This window comes from Grampus griseus, assembly GCF_964374135.1.
Source record: "Grampus griseus genome assembly, chromosome: 18".
Classification (NCBI taxonomy): Eukaryota; Metazoa; Chordata; class Mammalia; order Artiodactyla; family Delphinidae; genus Grampus; species Grampus griseus.
In genome coordinates, this window is record NC_139012.1 from 70,124,297 (window position 1) to 70,141,420 (window position 17,124).

The 17,124-nt window shown below is 37.9% G+C and overlaps 1 protein-coding gene across 2 annotated transcripts in view; it reads right to left on the reverse strand.

Moving 5' to 3' along the window:
- Positions 1 to 17,124, reverse strand: part of RFC3 (replication factor C subunit 3) — a 238,465-nt gene that overhangs the window by 14,557 nt on the left and 206,784 nt on the right. Inside the window, exon 1 of one of the 2 annotated variants that reach the window (XM_082675829.1) lies at positions 40 to 207. The exons of the other annotated variant lie outside the window; for it this stretch is intronic. Within the exon in view, the coding sequence (XP_082531955.1) occupies positions 40 to 126 (87 nt within the window). The 5' untranslated portion in view covers positions 127 to 207. Of the gene's footprint in view, positions 1 to 39; positions 208 to 17,124 lie in introns of those variants that run through there. 2 annotated transcript variants of the gene reach the window in all.

Sequence of the window (17,124 nt, forward strand, 5' to 3'; positions counted from 1 at the left end):
GCCTCCTCCGGCTCTCCCCGCCCCGTCCCGCCGACTCACCAAGTTGCGCAGCTGGGCCGCCTGCTCCTTGTGATAGTCCAGCTGTCCCAAAGAGCAGGGCCGGTATTTGTCCACCCAGAGGCTCATGCCGGCCCGAGTTCCCGGGGTCCGACACTCGAACTTCCCGCGCGCTCGCCCTCCGCTCCGGACTCACAAACAAGTTTTCCCGCGAGCTCCAAATCTCGCGACATCACTACCTGCGCGGCGGCGTAAACGAGTTAGAGGCGGAAAGACTACGGAAGCCTAGTACGGACAGAATTGGAAGCAAAGTCGGATATCACCTACTCGTTAATGCTCATTGTTTTATTTAATCATTTTCTTTGTTCTCACCCTCTATCATAGTACAGTAATTGTTAAGCAAAATTGGAAATTTGGCTCTGATACTCTAGGAGTCAAATTCGGGAACTTAAGAGAGACCATCCTCCTAAATTCATTTCATTCGTTCATTCAATCACTCATTCGTTCTACAGAAACTTACAAAATATTTACTGTGTGGAGCTCTGTTTTTGGCACCAGAAAATATCCGGCTTTTCTCACTTGGCAGGCACCAAAAGAAGCTTTATTGAATAAACCGCTAAAACTAATATCTAATCTTCACTACCTTTCCTTACCTCCATTCCTCAAGATTCTTACTGAATTTAAAGCAAAGGAATCTAAAGGTCGTGAAAAGCTACAGAAATGTGGCCACTCGAACTGCACCTCTTAAATGCACTTCTCTAGGTGTATGTAATTTTAATTACTTATTTAACTTATGCTTTTATTTTACATATTGTTCAAAATCCTAAATACTGCCACAGGACAGGAATTGATTTCCAAATATGTTTAATAACCTTCTATCAAGGTGCCCCCTCTCATTCACTTATGACACAAGAATTTATTGAATTCTTTGAATCATCATATTTACTGAATTATTTCTGTGGGCAAGAAATTATTGGGCACAATTAATAACACCACCGGGCTTCCCTGGTGGCACAGTGGTTGAGAGTCTGCCTGCCGATGCAGGGGACACGGGTTTGTGCCCCGGTCCGGGAAGATCCCACATGCCGCGGAGCGGATAGGCCCGTGAGCATGGCCGCTGAGCCACGCGTCCGGAGCCTGTGCTCCGCAACGGGAGAGGCCACAACAGTGAGAGGCCCGCGCACCGCAAAAAAAAAGAAAAAATAGTCACTAATAGATGTTGAAAGGGAGGATTTATTTTACATAAAATGGCATAAAAAATCAATTACAACTTTAAAAACACAAAATGTGATTAAATATTCAGTGTAAAAAGAAGAATGCCTTTATTTCTTTGAGGTTCTGAGGCACTTGTCACTGATATTATTTCTTCTTGATGTTTTAAAAATGACTAATCTGTGGCCTCTGAGAGAGAGATCTAGTAATGAGGAGATCCCACAGTGGAAGAGAGCAAGAGGGCATTGCAGGCAACAGGGCAGGAAAATCCCAGGCAACAGTGATAGAGCAAGCTTGGCAAACGACCTATTCAGGCTGGAGTAGGAGGATAACTACCTCCTGAAGATGAAATTAGTATCTAATGTGCTCACGCATCCTGAGATGAGATTTATACATATGCAAGAGAATATGGGGAAATTAGCAGGATGTATTAATACATTAAAAACTAACCAATGAGAAAACAATTAGCAAGAGCAGTAAACATAAAAATTATATAAAAGGCATATGTAGTATCTAAGAAAGGAAACGTTATAACGTTTTATCATGTGGCTCAACTGTGCATAACACAGATTCAAAATAATATAAACACCACATACTTATCTAACTAGAAATTATGATATAAATGCACTGGGAAGATGACAGGAGGGGAAGTGTGTCTAGATTCTAAAACGCTGAGCAGTTTTCCCAGGGATTTCCTCGGTGATGGAAAGCTCTCTGCTGAGTGTCAGGGCATAGCTCCACCCTGGCCCGGCTTCATTCTGGCTTCTTTTTTGACTTTGATTAAGTCACTTTCTCTAGGCCTGAATGGACTCAACCACAAAAATGAAAGGCTGAGCTACATAACTCCTAAGGGCCCTGCAAGCCCTAACACTCTTTTCACTTTTGCACTCGTATCTGTACTTTTACCAAAAGAAAGAATTCCCAGTTGACATGTTTCTACAAAGTGGAATGGCAACACCAGTGAATGCTGGTTTTAGCAAATGGGACACAGAGACAATGGTCTAGGATGGGTGGCAGTCTATCATGACAGTTTTAGATCAGTTCATTGAAACATTGTTTTTGAAAATATAGTTTGCTTTTTTCTCTCAGAAATTATTATATTTTTATAAACTAGATAATATTTTCAGCAACATTATTATGCTTTTTCTATAATCACAGCAGCTCATTAACCCATACTGTTTGATTATTTTTTCTCATTTCCATATATCTTCTGCATTCCTCTTCACAGGAGTTACAAACAGAAATGCCAGCACGGGCTGGACAGGCAAATAAATGCATGATCTCAGCTTGGGAGAATAAAACAGGAAGAGAATGCAGTAAGTTTCTTCCCACCAAAAAGGGGTGGCAGCCCCTCAGCTTCACTCGATCACCCACAAGCGGGATCCTGGACCACTGGTCATAGAATTTCATGTGTTTTGAAAGAAGCCACAGTCCACATTTTTTTTGTACAATCAATCTCCTGAGAAAAACAAGGACACTGTCAGGGCCAACAGAACTTATCTGCAGGCCAGATTCAGCCTGCCTCCTTGGCTTGCGAACTCTGCTTAGACCTTGTAACATTCAAACCTCAGAAAGAGAAGCAACAAACTCAAAATTCAAATCATGCAGTATCTGGTTTATTCTCCCCTGCTTGATCCTGGAGGGAAAACTCTGGTGCAGACAGAAACGGAAACAATTGACCAAGAGAAGCAAGGAGCTGGTTTGATGGTCACTGATGCAAACATCCTCTTCCTCCTAGCATCAGGGATCCCAGCAGCTGGTAACTATTATCTGAAAGGCTATCACTCTGGTTTAACAGGTTAATGGAGTTTTGCCTGCTTGGTTTACAAAAACGTGTAATATAACACATTTATCTATATTTTTCACATTTGAAGACTAATCACGTTTTCTATAAATAATGTGTCCACAAATGATACTCAGAGATGTAAAGCAAAGCACATCTAACCATTTAGTAATTTATTTCCACAATAATCTGTAATATGGAAATCAATTTTCTTTTTCATTTCTGAATGAAAAGGCTCAGGAATCCCTTCAGTTTCATTTATTCTGTGAGTTGGATGATATATATTACAGCCAATAATTATAAAAGGCTTTTATTATAAATGTGATTGTATAAGTAAAAGTGCAAGGATCAGTAATAACTTCTAATAGAACCCCATTGATTTTCCTTATATTCCTTATACTTTTTTATGTCTCTGATATTTTTAATTCAAATACTCTGCTAAATTCCTCATCCTCTTAAGTTGGAGGAATGATTACATTTTATAGGAACTATTTACCCATAGAGGTAATTTTGAATTATCATGTCCTTTCCTATGGTGCTTTTGAATATTAGTCATTAGAAATATAGTTTCAAAAAGCAGTTCTGTTTATTCATGGGTTATGGGTTTGAAAACATCTGTATTTTAGATATTTCCCTAGGAACCATTTGTATTTCAAACTTACACATGATTTTGCTACTAATTATTGTAAGAAAAACATTAGACCTGCAATTTCTATGTTGCATTTCACTGGTAAAACTAGATACATTCTAAATAAAGGAGGTTTTAAAAAATTCTAAATAAAACAGCAACTATTCAAATCAGAACATGGTTTTTATGGTATACAATTAGCCTGGTTCAGCCACCTTTGAACATGGGTATATAAATAAAAAGAAAGCTAATTTAACAGGAATTTATATTTACAAACATCCCTCCATCCAAAACTGAAAACCATAACCAGTTCAAAAACAACACTGATCTTACACCAATGTCATGGTATCATTCTGCCAAGTTACAAAATTCTAGCTGCTTTAAGTAGGATACGCAATCTACTGTAAAAACAGACCCCAAAATCTATAATGATGCAAGAAAGATGGACTTTCATTTTTCACTTATGAAAGATCAAAAATGAGTGATCCTGAACAGCAAGTGGCTCTCTTGCAGTCAGTAATACAGGGTCACAGGCTCCTTCTCTCTTTTGTCTCTGCTATCTTCACCAGCTGGCATCCACAGCCTCCATACTTGTCTTCATCAAGCCCATGGAGAGGAGAAGAATGTGCAGGACCACATGTGGAAGGTTCCTGTGGGCCAGGACCAGAAGCAGCATATGGCATATCCCATTTGCTAGACTCAGTGGCGTACACACACCTAACTCGAATGGAAGCTGGAAAAAACAGTCCCCCTTTTGCGAGCTCCTGCTGCGGCCCCTTAGCACTATGTCTATGAAGCTCTTGTGATAAATTAACCTATAAACTGTTGTTACAGTTGTAGACAGCCTGTGGAATGACTGCTAAGTGTCAGGTGCTGCACTAGACCCTGGAGGAGAGACCCAAGGAGGAAGGCGTCCTTACGTCCTTACTCTCTTACATGGGTTTTCATAGAAGAAGCTGACAGGGAACCAAAAAGGAAATGGAAGAGGACCCACACTTATATTGAGAGAGAGAAGTGTTTATGTTAGACACTTAGCTTAAGGCTTCACTCTATCCTTGCCACTCAAAGGGTGGTACCTGAATTAGAAACATCTGCAATACCTAAGAGCTTTATGAGAAACACAGACTCTCAGGCCCCACTCATCATCCTGGTCTGCATTTTAATAAGATCCCTAGATGATGTTTATACACATTAAAGTTTGAGAAACACTAGCCTATATCTCAATTAAGAGACTTATAAATTATTCTTCTATCTACATAGAATTAATACTTCTGTGTACACTCATAGACCAGTGCCAGATAAGAAAAGTTCTTTTGTATCATGCTGAGGAACTTGAATTCACAACATGTGACTTGTTATAGAAAAAAATATAAGACTAGAAAAAGTGTGGATGGTGGATTGGAATAGACAATGAAGCTGGGAGAACTGTTAAAAGCATACTGTGAACGTCTAGTCATGGGATGACATGAGCCTTTTCTAAGACAGTGCAACTAAGGACAGGTATTTAGAAGATACTTAGATGGGATTTGGGGGTACAGAGAAGAGTTGTCAAAAATATTTCTAAAATTTCTTATTTAAATGACTGAGTAATAGTAAAGCTATTTACTGAGCTCTGAAAGTTCAAGTGCATTTTGTTTATTTTTTTAATATTTATTTATTTATTTGGTAGTGCTGGGTCTTAGTTGTGGCAGGCAGGCTCCTTAGCTGCAGCACGTGCTCCTTAGTTGTGGCCGGTGGGCTCCTTAGTTGTGGCACATGGGCTACTTTAGTTGCAGCAGGCAGGCTCCTTACTTGAAGCTCGAGGGCTCCTTAGTTGCGGCTCGCCTGCTCCTTAGTTGCGGCATGCGAACTCTTAGTTGCGGCATGAGTGTGGGATCTAGTTCCCTGAACCCAGGCCCCCTGCATTGGGATCACATAGTCTTATCTACTGTGCCACCAGGGAAGTCCCTCAAGTGCATTTTAAATAAATAGAATTGCTCCTAAATTTTTATCTTGTCTATCATAAATTTAATATTATAGTCCAAGCCCTCAGTGAATGTTGTAAACACTGAAGAATGCAGACTTTCATCCTCGCCTCCCTCTACTTTTACTTATTTTATTAGTAATTTGAAGTACATTTTTCATATGACACATTAAAATCAACATATTATAGAACCACTGAATAAAGAACAGCTATGCCAAGTAAGCATTTCAAAGAAAATTTGCTTTTACCTCCTAGGGAAGTAGTTACTAAATGATTTTTGTCCCCCAAGAATGTTAAGTGTTATTAAATGAGAAAGTAGAGTTTTCAATTGGCCCCCAGGTGGCTGAGATTCTTTTTCCTGAGTCTTCAAGTTGTCACTGTTGTTCCCCAAAGTAAATTCTCGAATGTAGCAGAGCCTACAGAAGCTTTCAGTAAAGACCATTCAAAGGCTACTTCCCAGGGATACAGATTATAGTGGTCTGCAAAGTAACCAGATGCCTTGCTCTGCAAACTTTTAGACACAGCAAAAGAAAGTTTGTTTAAAACATAACAGACATACCTTGGAGATCTTGCAGGTTGGGTTTCACTGAAATAAAGCCAATATAGCAATAAAGTGAGTCACGAATTTTGGGGTTTCCCAAAATAAAAAGTTATGTTTACACTATACTGTAGTCTATTAAGTGTGCAATAGCATTATGTCTAAAAAAAAAAATAATAATGTACATACCTTAATTTTAAAATAATTTATTGCTAAAAAAATGCTAGCCAGCATCTGAGCCTTCAGTGAGTCATAATCTTTTTGTTGGTGGAGGATTTGAAATATTATGAGAATTACCAAAATGTAACACAGAGACATGAAGTGAGCAAATGCTGTTGGAAAAATGGCACGGACAGACTTGCTCGAGGTAGTGTTGCCACGAACCTTCAATTTGTAAAAAACACAGTTCCTGCAAAGTGTAATAAAACGAGGTATGCCGTATACAATTGTGTTTGTTTCCTGGGGCTGCCATAACAAATTACCACAAACTTGGTGGCCTAAAACAACAGAAATGTATGCTTCCACAGTTCTGGAGGCCAGAAGTCTGAAATCAAGTTGTCGGCAGTGTCAGTTCTTTCTGGAGCCTCAGAGGGAGAATTTACCACATGCCTCTCCCTAGCTTCTCTTCTAGTTGCTAGCAATCATTAGCATTCCTTGGGTTTAGATGCATCATTCTAATCTCTGCCTCTGTCTTTCCCTCTGTTTTTTTCTCCTCTGTCTGTATATCTCCAATCTCCCTCTTCCTTTTCTCATAAGAACACAAATCACTGGACTTAGGGCTCACCCAAAATCCAGGATCATCTCATCTGGAGATTTTTAACTTAATTTTATCTGTATAGACCCTATTTCCTTTGCCACTTGTAGCAACATAGATGGACCTGGAGGGCATTAAGCTAAGTGAAATAGGTCACACATAGAAAGACAAACACTGTATGATATCGTGTATATGTGGAATCTTAAAAATACAACAAACTAGTGAATAAAACAAAAAAGAAGCAGACTCACAGATATGGAGAACAAACTAGTGATTACCAGTGGGGAGAGGGAAGGGGAGAGGGGCAATATAGGGGTAGGAGGGAAAAAGGGTTAATATGGGATTATATAAATCAAATGTGTGAAACTTTTGAAAATTGTAAAGCACTATGGAACTTAAAGAAACTTTTATTCAATAAATAGATAAATACCCTATTTCCAAATAAGGTCACATGCACAGGTGTTTTGGGGAGATGCAATTCTACCCACTACACAACCAATCCAAGTAGAAAAATGAGTTTTTGTGATGTCAAAGGGGCCAAAGACAATGAAACCCAAATTTAAGTTAATTTATCAAACCCATGGGCCTAAGAGGAGAAACAAAACTCTATTCAAAATAAATGCTCCCAGGGTACTCTCTATTCAGACTTCTTTTTTTCAGCTGATGAAGAGTCCTGTTTTTATATTTTTCTACAGGCTGCATTTTTCTACTACAAATTTTTTTTTCTTTGAATAGTTTAGAATGATAAAGGTTTTTGGAAGTGTTGAATCATCATTACTTTTTTCTTTTCCTTCAGCAATAAATCAAAGAAAAACAGAATGTTGCCTACTTTGCTTACACACCTTTTCCTCTCTTTATTGCAATTTTATTCACTAGGTGAATTTATGCTGAACATTTCCATATTTTCAGTTAACTTTTATTTACAGTTTTGAGATAGGAACCTCTGAACAATGAAAAGGGCAAAAAATCAACTGAAGTTCTTCGATGCCTACATGAAGCAAATATGTATATCTGCTTAATAGCTAAATAATGTTAAATATGTCCACTGAGACCAAACTTTAGTTTTACTTTAAGAATTTAAAAGATCTTTTTAAGGGAATTAAAGTCTTTTTTAAAAAAGCAATTTGCATTTTGGCAACCTTTGTTTATAGATCTCTCATCAGTAGATGATAAATAACTTGGAAACTAATTTTATATTTTCAACAATATTTACTGATGAAAAGTATAAATAGAGATGTTTGAAAGAATTCCAATGTAGATTCCGCATAACTGCTTTTTTTTAAAAATTTCTTCCTTTATTGCATTGTTGAATTCATTCCAAACTATTCATCAAGTACTTGCTCTGAGCTGAGCACTGTTTTCAGGAAACAGTGAATAGGCAAACTACATCCCCTTTTTCATGGGATGTCATCCTAGCAGGAGGAGACAGACAATAAATAAGCACCAGGATAATTTCAGGTATTGATGAACACAGTGAAGACAATCATGGAGGGCAATGTGACTGAGTGTGACACAAGAGTGTGAGGTGAGAGATGTCTGCTTTAACTAAAGTAATCAGGGAAGCCCTCCCTAAGGAGATGATGTTAGAATTGACACTGAAGGATGAAAAGGTACTTTTAATACTGCTGAAATGGCTAACTCTGTTATTAGCAAAGCCAAATTCATTCACTCTCACACTGAGCACAAGAAGTCCAAAGGAAAAAGAAATGATGCCAAATGCTTCAAGACAAGATTTGAAACAGAACATGTATTTCCAAGTTGATGACTCATTATAGATCTAGTGTGTATGGCCAGAAAACACCTTATATGTATGGCCCGAAACCAGCTGGGAAGCATTCCAGATCCAGCCCTGTGGTCCTTGTGCCCAGATGCATTTTTATTCGATAGATTCTGGGCATGTCAGCAGCAGGACCTTAGCAGCAAACAGCAGTAAGGGGTTGAACTGAAATCCTGGGGAACCCTTTCTCCAGTCTGCCTTTTCCTCATCCACAGTCAGCACTTAGTTGCACATGACCAAATCCCCGTGGTCCCTAGGGTTTAGAGGGGTTGACCTGAAAAAGCTTAAAGGGAGGATGAGGATTTAAAACAGAGCCTAATTTTTGGTAGAGAAGCAAAGAAAAGCTTTCCAGTGTATTACCTCAGTCTCCCAGTGCTGCACCTGGATAGAACCCAGCAGAATACCTATCTTGAAGTTATGGTCAGATTTTTAATTTGCATTGGAGGTCAAGCTTTGGATTCTATTCAAGACCAAATCAGTGGTCATTATTATTATTTTGGTTCCCATTCTTTTTCTTTTAAAAAATCAATTATATTGAGGCATAATTTATAAACCATAAAATGTTTACAGGTTAATCTGTGTTGACAAATGTAAATATCTGTGTAAATATCACACAACGAAGATACAAAGTACTGCCAAGGGTTCTCTTGTGATACTTCTCATTCTATTCTTATTCTCCACCCTCGGTCCTAAGAACACTGACCTACTTTCAATCACTATGAATTTGTCTTTCCTGGAGGTTCATATAAATGGAATCAGACAGCATGTGACCTTTTGTGTCTGGCTTTTTCCATTTAGCATAAAACTTGGAGATTTATCTGTGTTGCTCCATGTTTCAGTAGTTTATTACTTTTAATAGCTGAGAAATATTCCATTGTATAGATATACCACAATTTATTCACTCACGTCTTGATGGACATTTGGGTTTCCAATTTTTACTAATATGAATAAAGATGTTATTAACATTCAGGTATATGGATATACCTGATGTGGTATATCCATATATCTCATTTTTCTTGAGTAAATATCTGAGTGGAATTTCTGGGTTATACGGTTAAGGGTATATTCAACTTTATAAGAAATAGCTAAATAGTTTTCCAAAGTTGTTGTACCATTTTACATTTCCATCAGCAATGTACGAGTGCTCCCATCTTTGCCAACATCTGGTATCTTATTCATTTATTTATTTATTTGTTTGTTTTCAGTCATTTGATTGAGTGTATATTTGAATGAGTGGTATTTCATTGTGGTTTTAATTTTTATTTGCCTGATGACTAATGATATTAAGCATTTTTTCATGTGCTTGTTGACCATTCATATATCTTCACTTGTGGTCCATTCAAATATTTTGCCCATTTTTAATTGGGCTGCTTTATGTTATTGAATTGTTAGAATTCTTTATATATGGTGGATATAGTCTTTTGTTAGGTATACATTGTGCGTATTGTCTCCCAATATGTGGCTTGCCTTTTCATTTTATTTATGGTAATTTTCAAAAAGCAAAATTGTTTTCTTTCTTTTTCCTATTACATTGCTGATTTTTTGTGTATTTTTCCTCTTGTCATATCCCTAATTTATGAATGTTGAGAAACTAAGATTATAATTTGTAATATATATTGCTAAATATTAAATGGGTAAAAAATTGTACTATGGCATTGAAAGAATGTTCTACAATTATAACTGCCTGTATTAGTTTTCCATAGCTAACACAAATGGTGCAGTGTAAGACAACACTTGTTTATTATGTTATAGTTCTATAGATCAGAAATCTGGTCACAGCATAGTTCAGGTAGTTCTCTGCTCCTAGTTTCATAAGGCCAAGATGAAGGTGTTTGCTGGGTGGATTCCTTTTTGCAAGTTCTAGAGATGAATCCACTTTCAGGTTCATTCAGGTTGTTGGCATAATCTAGTTCCTTTCAGTTGTATGACTCAGGTACCCGGTTCCTTGTTGACTGTTAGCTGGGGATTGTTCCCAAGGCTGCTCACTTTCCCTGGCACATGACACCCTTCAAAGCCAGCAATGGCAGCTGAGTTCTTGTCAAGGTCTCCATGTCCTTCTGCCTCATTTCTCCTGCCTTCCTCTTCTGCTGTATCTCTTTGACTAACTCTTGTGCCTTCCTCTTCTATTGATACTTATTAAGGGTTCACATGATTGGATGGGCACCACTGAGATAATCTAGAATAATCTTCTATTGGTTTGCAATCTTGGGAGCTTCCTGGGGGAAATCTAAACCTGCTCCCAAAACACATGAGATAAGAGACCGAAGAAAGAGGCAGAACACTCAGATTGGTAGGTTAGCAGGTTTAATAGCAAAAGGGAACTTACACATGAGGCTTGCCTTGGACAGCTGCAAGATGAGCAGAGCTCCACACCCACTCACCAGAATCTTAAAAGTTTATAAAGAGAACTTAATTGGGTTTTGTCACATATACTGTCCAGATGGTCTCAGCAGCATCTTACTTTCCCAAGACTATGTCCCTGGAACAGCTCCCACTGTGAGAACAGTGGGCAGAAAGTACATTCCAAAATGGAGGAGGGGGTGAGGAGCCTCTGATTGCCCAGGTCCGGCTCTCAGTCAACTGGTGGTCACATCCTTTCAATTACTTCCTCCAACACCTCCCTGTTTTAGCTCACCTGATTATTAATCTTAATTATACCTACAAAAGTTCCTTTATAGAAGTACCTAGATTAGTGTTCATTGGGTAATGAGGGAATGGGAATCTTAAGGGAATGTCTTTAGAATTCTACCTAACACACTGCCTAACTAATATCTATATTATATGTTTATGTGACGGGGGTGTGGGGGAGAGTTAAAATTAGATTCAGCAACAGCAATAGGTTGGAGTGGAATTCTAAGAGGATATTTTAATTTGATATAATCATTTTAATGTTAAATATTAGCTTATAAATTAGAACTAGTAAGGTAAAATTTACACACATTCTGCATAGGCATTTTATTCAAACTGTCACTTTTTATGTTTCTTTAATCACTATCACACTGAGTGTGAAAAAAGGAAATCTTTATTTTTTTTTAAATTTTGCTTTTTTCCTCTTTGATTAGCAATTGATTTGATGGACACCCTAAAAATGAATTAATAATTTGCACCTACAAATCAACAGTGAATCTAAATTTTTTTGAGAAATTGCTAATACTAGCAGAATTTAAAAAAGAAACGATGACTACAACACACTATTAAAATACTGCAAATTGTTCCTCTTCTTTTACCCTCTTTCCTTGCTTTGTCCCCCTTCACCAGAAAACAAACATAGTGTTTTCAATGTTAAGTTGCTGTATTAGTCTGCTAGGGCTTCCATAACAAAACGCCACAAACTGGGTGGTTTAAACGACAGAAATTTATTTCCTCACACTCTGGAAGCTGGAAGTCCAAGATCAAGGTGCTGCCACGACTGCTTCTGGTGAGTCCTCTCTTCCTGGCTTATTTATGGCCACTTTCTCCCTGTGTCTTCACGTGGCCATTCCTCCACAAATGTATGAAGAGAGAGATGTCTCTCCTGTCTTTTCCTCTTCTTATAAGGATGCCAGTCCTATTGGCCTAAGGCTGTAACATATGACTTCAGTTAACCTTTGTTACCTCCTTAAAGGCGTTATATCCAAATATGGTCACACTGGGGGTTAGGTCTTCAGCGTACGAATTCTGGAGAGACACATTTCATTCTGTAACAGTTGCTATAATAACATTTTTGGCATATAGAAGTGACAGCGAATTTGTTATTGGTTGAATTGTGTCTCTCCAAAAAAGTTATGTTGAAATTCTCACCCCCACTACCTCAGAATGTGACCTTATTCGGAAATAAGATTTTTGAAAGGTCATTCATGGGCTTTACTTGAATGATTTAATATAATAGGCCGTTAATAATCTACAAGAGTAGATAGTTAATACAAAATTCATCCATGACTTCTTTTTTAAAATATTATGGTAAAAGATACACAGCATGAGATCTACCCTCTTAACAAATTTTTGAGTGCACAACACAGTATTGACAACTATGGTTACAATGTTGTACAGCAGATCTCTGGAATTTTTTCATCTTATATGACTCAAACTTTATACCCATTGATCAACAGCCTCTCATTTTCCTACCCCCTCAGCCCCTGACAACCGCCATTGTACTCTCTTCTTCAATGACTTTTGGCTACTTTAGGTCCCTCATATAAGTGGAATCATGGAGTATTTGTCCTTCTGTGACTGGCTCATTCCACTTAACCTATCGTTATCAAGATGCATCCATGCCACAGCATACGAGAGACACGTGTAATGGTTCATTTTACGTGTCAGCCTGACTGGGTGTGTCTGTAAGGGTGTTTGTGGATGAGATTAAAACTTGAATCAGTAGATTGAGTAAAGAAGGTTGTCCTCCCTAATGTGGTGAGTCTCATTCAACCTGCTGAAGACCTGAATGGAACAAAACAGCTGAGTGAGAGGGAGCTCCTCCTGTCTGGCTTCTTGATCTGGAACATTGGCCTTTTCCTGCCTTTAATCGAACTGAAGAATTAGCTCTTCTTGGGTCTTGAACCTGTTGGCTTCAGACTGGAATTTATACCATCAGCTCTCCTCGTTCTCAGATCCTCAAATTTAGACTAGAGCTGCATCATCGGCTCTCCTGGGTCTCCAGCTTGCTGAATGCAGATCTTGGGACTTCTCAGCCTCCTTAATCACATGAGCCTGTTCCTCATAGTAAGTCTCTTTGGTTCTGGTTCTCTGGAGAACCCTGACTAATACAACAGGTTTTCCCTCTTTTTAATGGCTGAATACTATTTCACTGTACATATATACCACATTATCAAAGGACATTTAGGTTGTTTCTACATTTTGGCTATCGTGAATCATGTGACATTAAACATGGGAGTGCTAGTATGTGTTCAAGGTCCTGATTTCAATTCTTTTGAATAAATACTCAGAAATGGAATTCCTGGATCATATGGTATTTCTATTCTTAATTTATTGGGAAAACCCATACTGTTTTCCATAGTGGTTGCACCATTTTAGTTTCCCACCAACAGTGCACAAGGGTTCCAATTTCCCTACATTCTCATTAACACTTGTTATTTTCTAGGTTTTTCTTTTTTCTTTTTTTCTATAATGGCCATCTTAACAGGTGGGAGGTGATACTGCAGTTTTTATTTGCATTTTTCTGATAATTAATCATGTCAAGTATTTTTTCATATACCTGTTGCTCATTTGTATTTATACGTTGGAGAAATACGTGTTCAAGTTCTTTGTCCTTTTTTTTATTCAAATAATTCACTTTTTTGCTATTGAGTTGTAGGAGTTTCTTACATATTTTTGATATTAATCCCTTATTAGATATATGGATTGCAAATATTTTCTCCTATTCCATATGTTGCCTTTTGATTTTGTTGATTGTTTGCTTTGTGTGCAGAAGCTTTTCAGTTTGATGTAGTTCCATTTGTCTATTGTTGCTTTTTGTATTGTGTATCCATTAACATATTTTATAATTATTTGTATACTTTAGTCTTTTGATCTAAAGATATTTATGCATGACTGTTACAGTGTTACAGTGTTCTGTATTTGTCTATATGTTTACCTTTATTAGTACACTTTATACTTTCATGTTGCTGTTAGCATTTTTTTGTTTCATCTTGAAGGACTTCCTTTAGTATTTATTTTAAGGCGGGTCTAATGGTGATGAACTTCTTCAGCAATTGTTTATATAGGAAAGTGTTTATCTCTCCTTCACTTGAAAGACAATTTTTCCAGATGTAGTAGTCATAGTATTCTTGGCTGGGAGTTTTTTTTTTTTTTTCTTTTCTTTTAACACTTTGAATACATCATTTCACTCCCTTCCGGCCTACAGGGCTTTTGGTGAGAAATCCACTCACAGTCTTGTGGGGGTTCCTTTGTGTGTGATGAATCAATTTTCTCTTGCTACTTTAAAAATTCTCTTTGTGACTTCTGACAATTTGAGGGTCTAGAGCTTCTTATTCCACCATCTTTCTGACATCACTCCCTGGTCTTTGCGGATTCAACCAAGTTAAGATGAGATCATCATGGTGAGCCCCAATCCAGTATAGCTGGTGTCCTTATAAAAATGGGAAATTTGGACACAGGCATACACAGAGGGAAGACAGTGTGAAGACACACAAGGAGAAGATGGTCATGTGACTAGAGTGATGCCAAGGAATGGGAGGATTGCTGGCAAACACCAGAAGCTAGAAGAGGCAAGGAAGGATTTTCCTCTGGTATCATCAGAGAGCATTATTTACTTGCTGACAGTTTGATTTCAGACTTCTAGCCTGCAGCACTGTGAGGCAATAAATTTATGTTATTTTAAGCTACCCAGTTTTGGGTACTTTGTTACAGCAGCTCCAGGAAACTAACACAAGGCTCCTTTAACAAACTTGGTTTCACTGTGGATTCCCTCCTACCCACCAAGATATATGCATAGAGAAAACCACTTCTGAGTGGTTCCTATTCTCTATACAAGAACAACTAGGAGATTGGGAGAAGGGAGTGCAAAAACATGTGCGAGGTTACGGAGCTATAATTGATGCTTCTTTTGAGAAATTTGTTGAAGAATCCAAATTTTTACTTGATAGTGTTATATCAAAAGCAGAACATACTGCAGTAGAACTGGCTTATTCCTTCCTTATATCCTCAATAAATGTCACTAATTTACATCATTTCTTTGGTGATCTACATCCCAACGCCTGCCCTCTGAGGAATTTTTAAGTCTTTTTTTGCAAGAAAAATAAAACAAGAATTAAACAAATTACAAAATTATATATAGCACGGTCATGACGTTCAAGCAAAATATGTTTAAAGACCCAAATATGTGAAAATAGAGGCAAATATAACTGAAATATTGAAGTGAACAGTTAGATAGCACTAAAGTTATTTACAGAGCATTTAAAAAATTCCTGCCCCTCGGGACTTCCCTGGTGGCGCAGTGGTTAAGAATCCGCCTGCCGGTACAGGGGCCACGGGTTTGAGCCCTGGTCTGGGAAGATCCCACATGCCACGGAGCAACTAAGTCCATGCGCCACAACTACTGAGCCTGCACTCTAGAGCCCATGAGCCACAACTACTGAAGCCCATGCTCCTAGAGCCCGTGCTCTGCAACAAGAGAAGCCACCACAATGAGAAGCCCTCACACTGCAATGAAGAGTAGCCCCCGCAACTAGAGAAAGCCCGCGCGCGGCAATGAAAACACAATGCGGCCAAAAATAAATAAATAAATAAATTCTTGCCCCTAAAATAAATATTATTCTTATTTCTTGTTTTCTTTTATACACACAGTATGACTAGTGGACTCTAGTGTTTGTGATAGAACTGAGCGAACAATGAACTCAACATTCCGCTCTTTACTTCAAGCAAAACATAAATTCTCAATGAAACTTCCCCACTTTCTTTTTACTTGCATTTCCAGGACTAGAAATTGGCTTTCCTTTAGGGTCTCTTTTTTCCCAAAAGAAGAAAGGTTTGTCATTTCACAAGAGTGAAGAACAAGAAAGCAGAGGTGTGGATGTGATGGCAAGGTGCACTCGAGAGACAGGGACCCATCCCCATACACAGCCTCAGCTGTGGGATATAAATGGATGCAAATTTCTACATGTCCTTAACCTTTGAAGTTAAAACCATAATGGTAAATGGTAAATCCATAAATGCTTAGGGGGTCCTGTAACTAAAGCTAAGCCCTAAATGGCAGTAAACATGGATGGTGGGACTCTGTTCAAATCATACCAAGAAAGAGATATCAGGGGAATTTGTGATATAGTTTTCTAAATTATTTCCATCAAATAATGCTGGGATCCTACAGGATCCCACCCTGAACAATACATGGAAGATACCAACACTAAATATCATTCATTAATACTAATTTCAAGTTTAAGAAAAATGAACCTAGGAAAAGTAAGAGTATTGTAGAAGAATATATTTATTACTTAGGAAGTTTTTGAACTTACAGGACAATTGGAAAACATAATACTTAAAATGCATTAAAACATAAAAGCAGTAACTTCTGCCCCAGTCAGATCTCTCCAAGAAAAGTGTTCTTTCAATGTGTGTTCTTTACTAAGAACATTCATCTTCATGCCAGTCGGTGCCACCAGTTGGTTTTAAATTCCATAGAAACAACATTAATTATTAGAAATACCAAGAGCAGCAATAAATATAATAATTATAAAAAAATGCCTACTTTGGGGGAAATTTTCAGCTCTTTTAGGAGTTTGATTTCTCCTTTGTCTCATGGAGGCAAATTATAATAATTGTTTTGTCAGTTGGTACTGGGGATCTTTTAACTTCATATCACATCAGTTCAGAGATCCCAAGTCTAACTGCCACTCAGATAGTGCTAAATAACTGGGACCCTGAAGGAAGCTACTGCTTTCTAATTCATTCCACTGAGTGTGGATAAAATTCAGTATTCCCTTGACACAGCACTCCTCCAATCCCACAATGCTTTGGGGTTATTTTTAATTAGATACATTG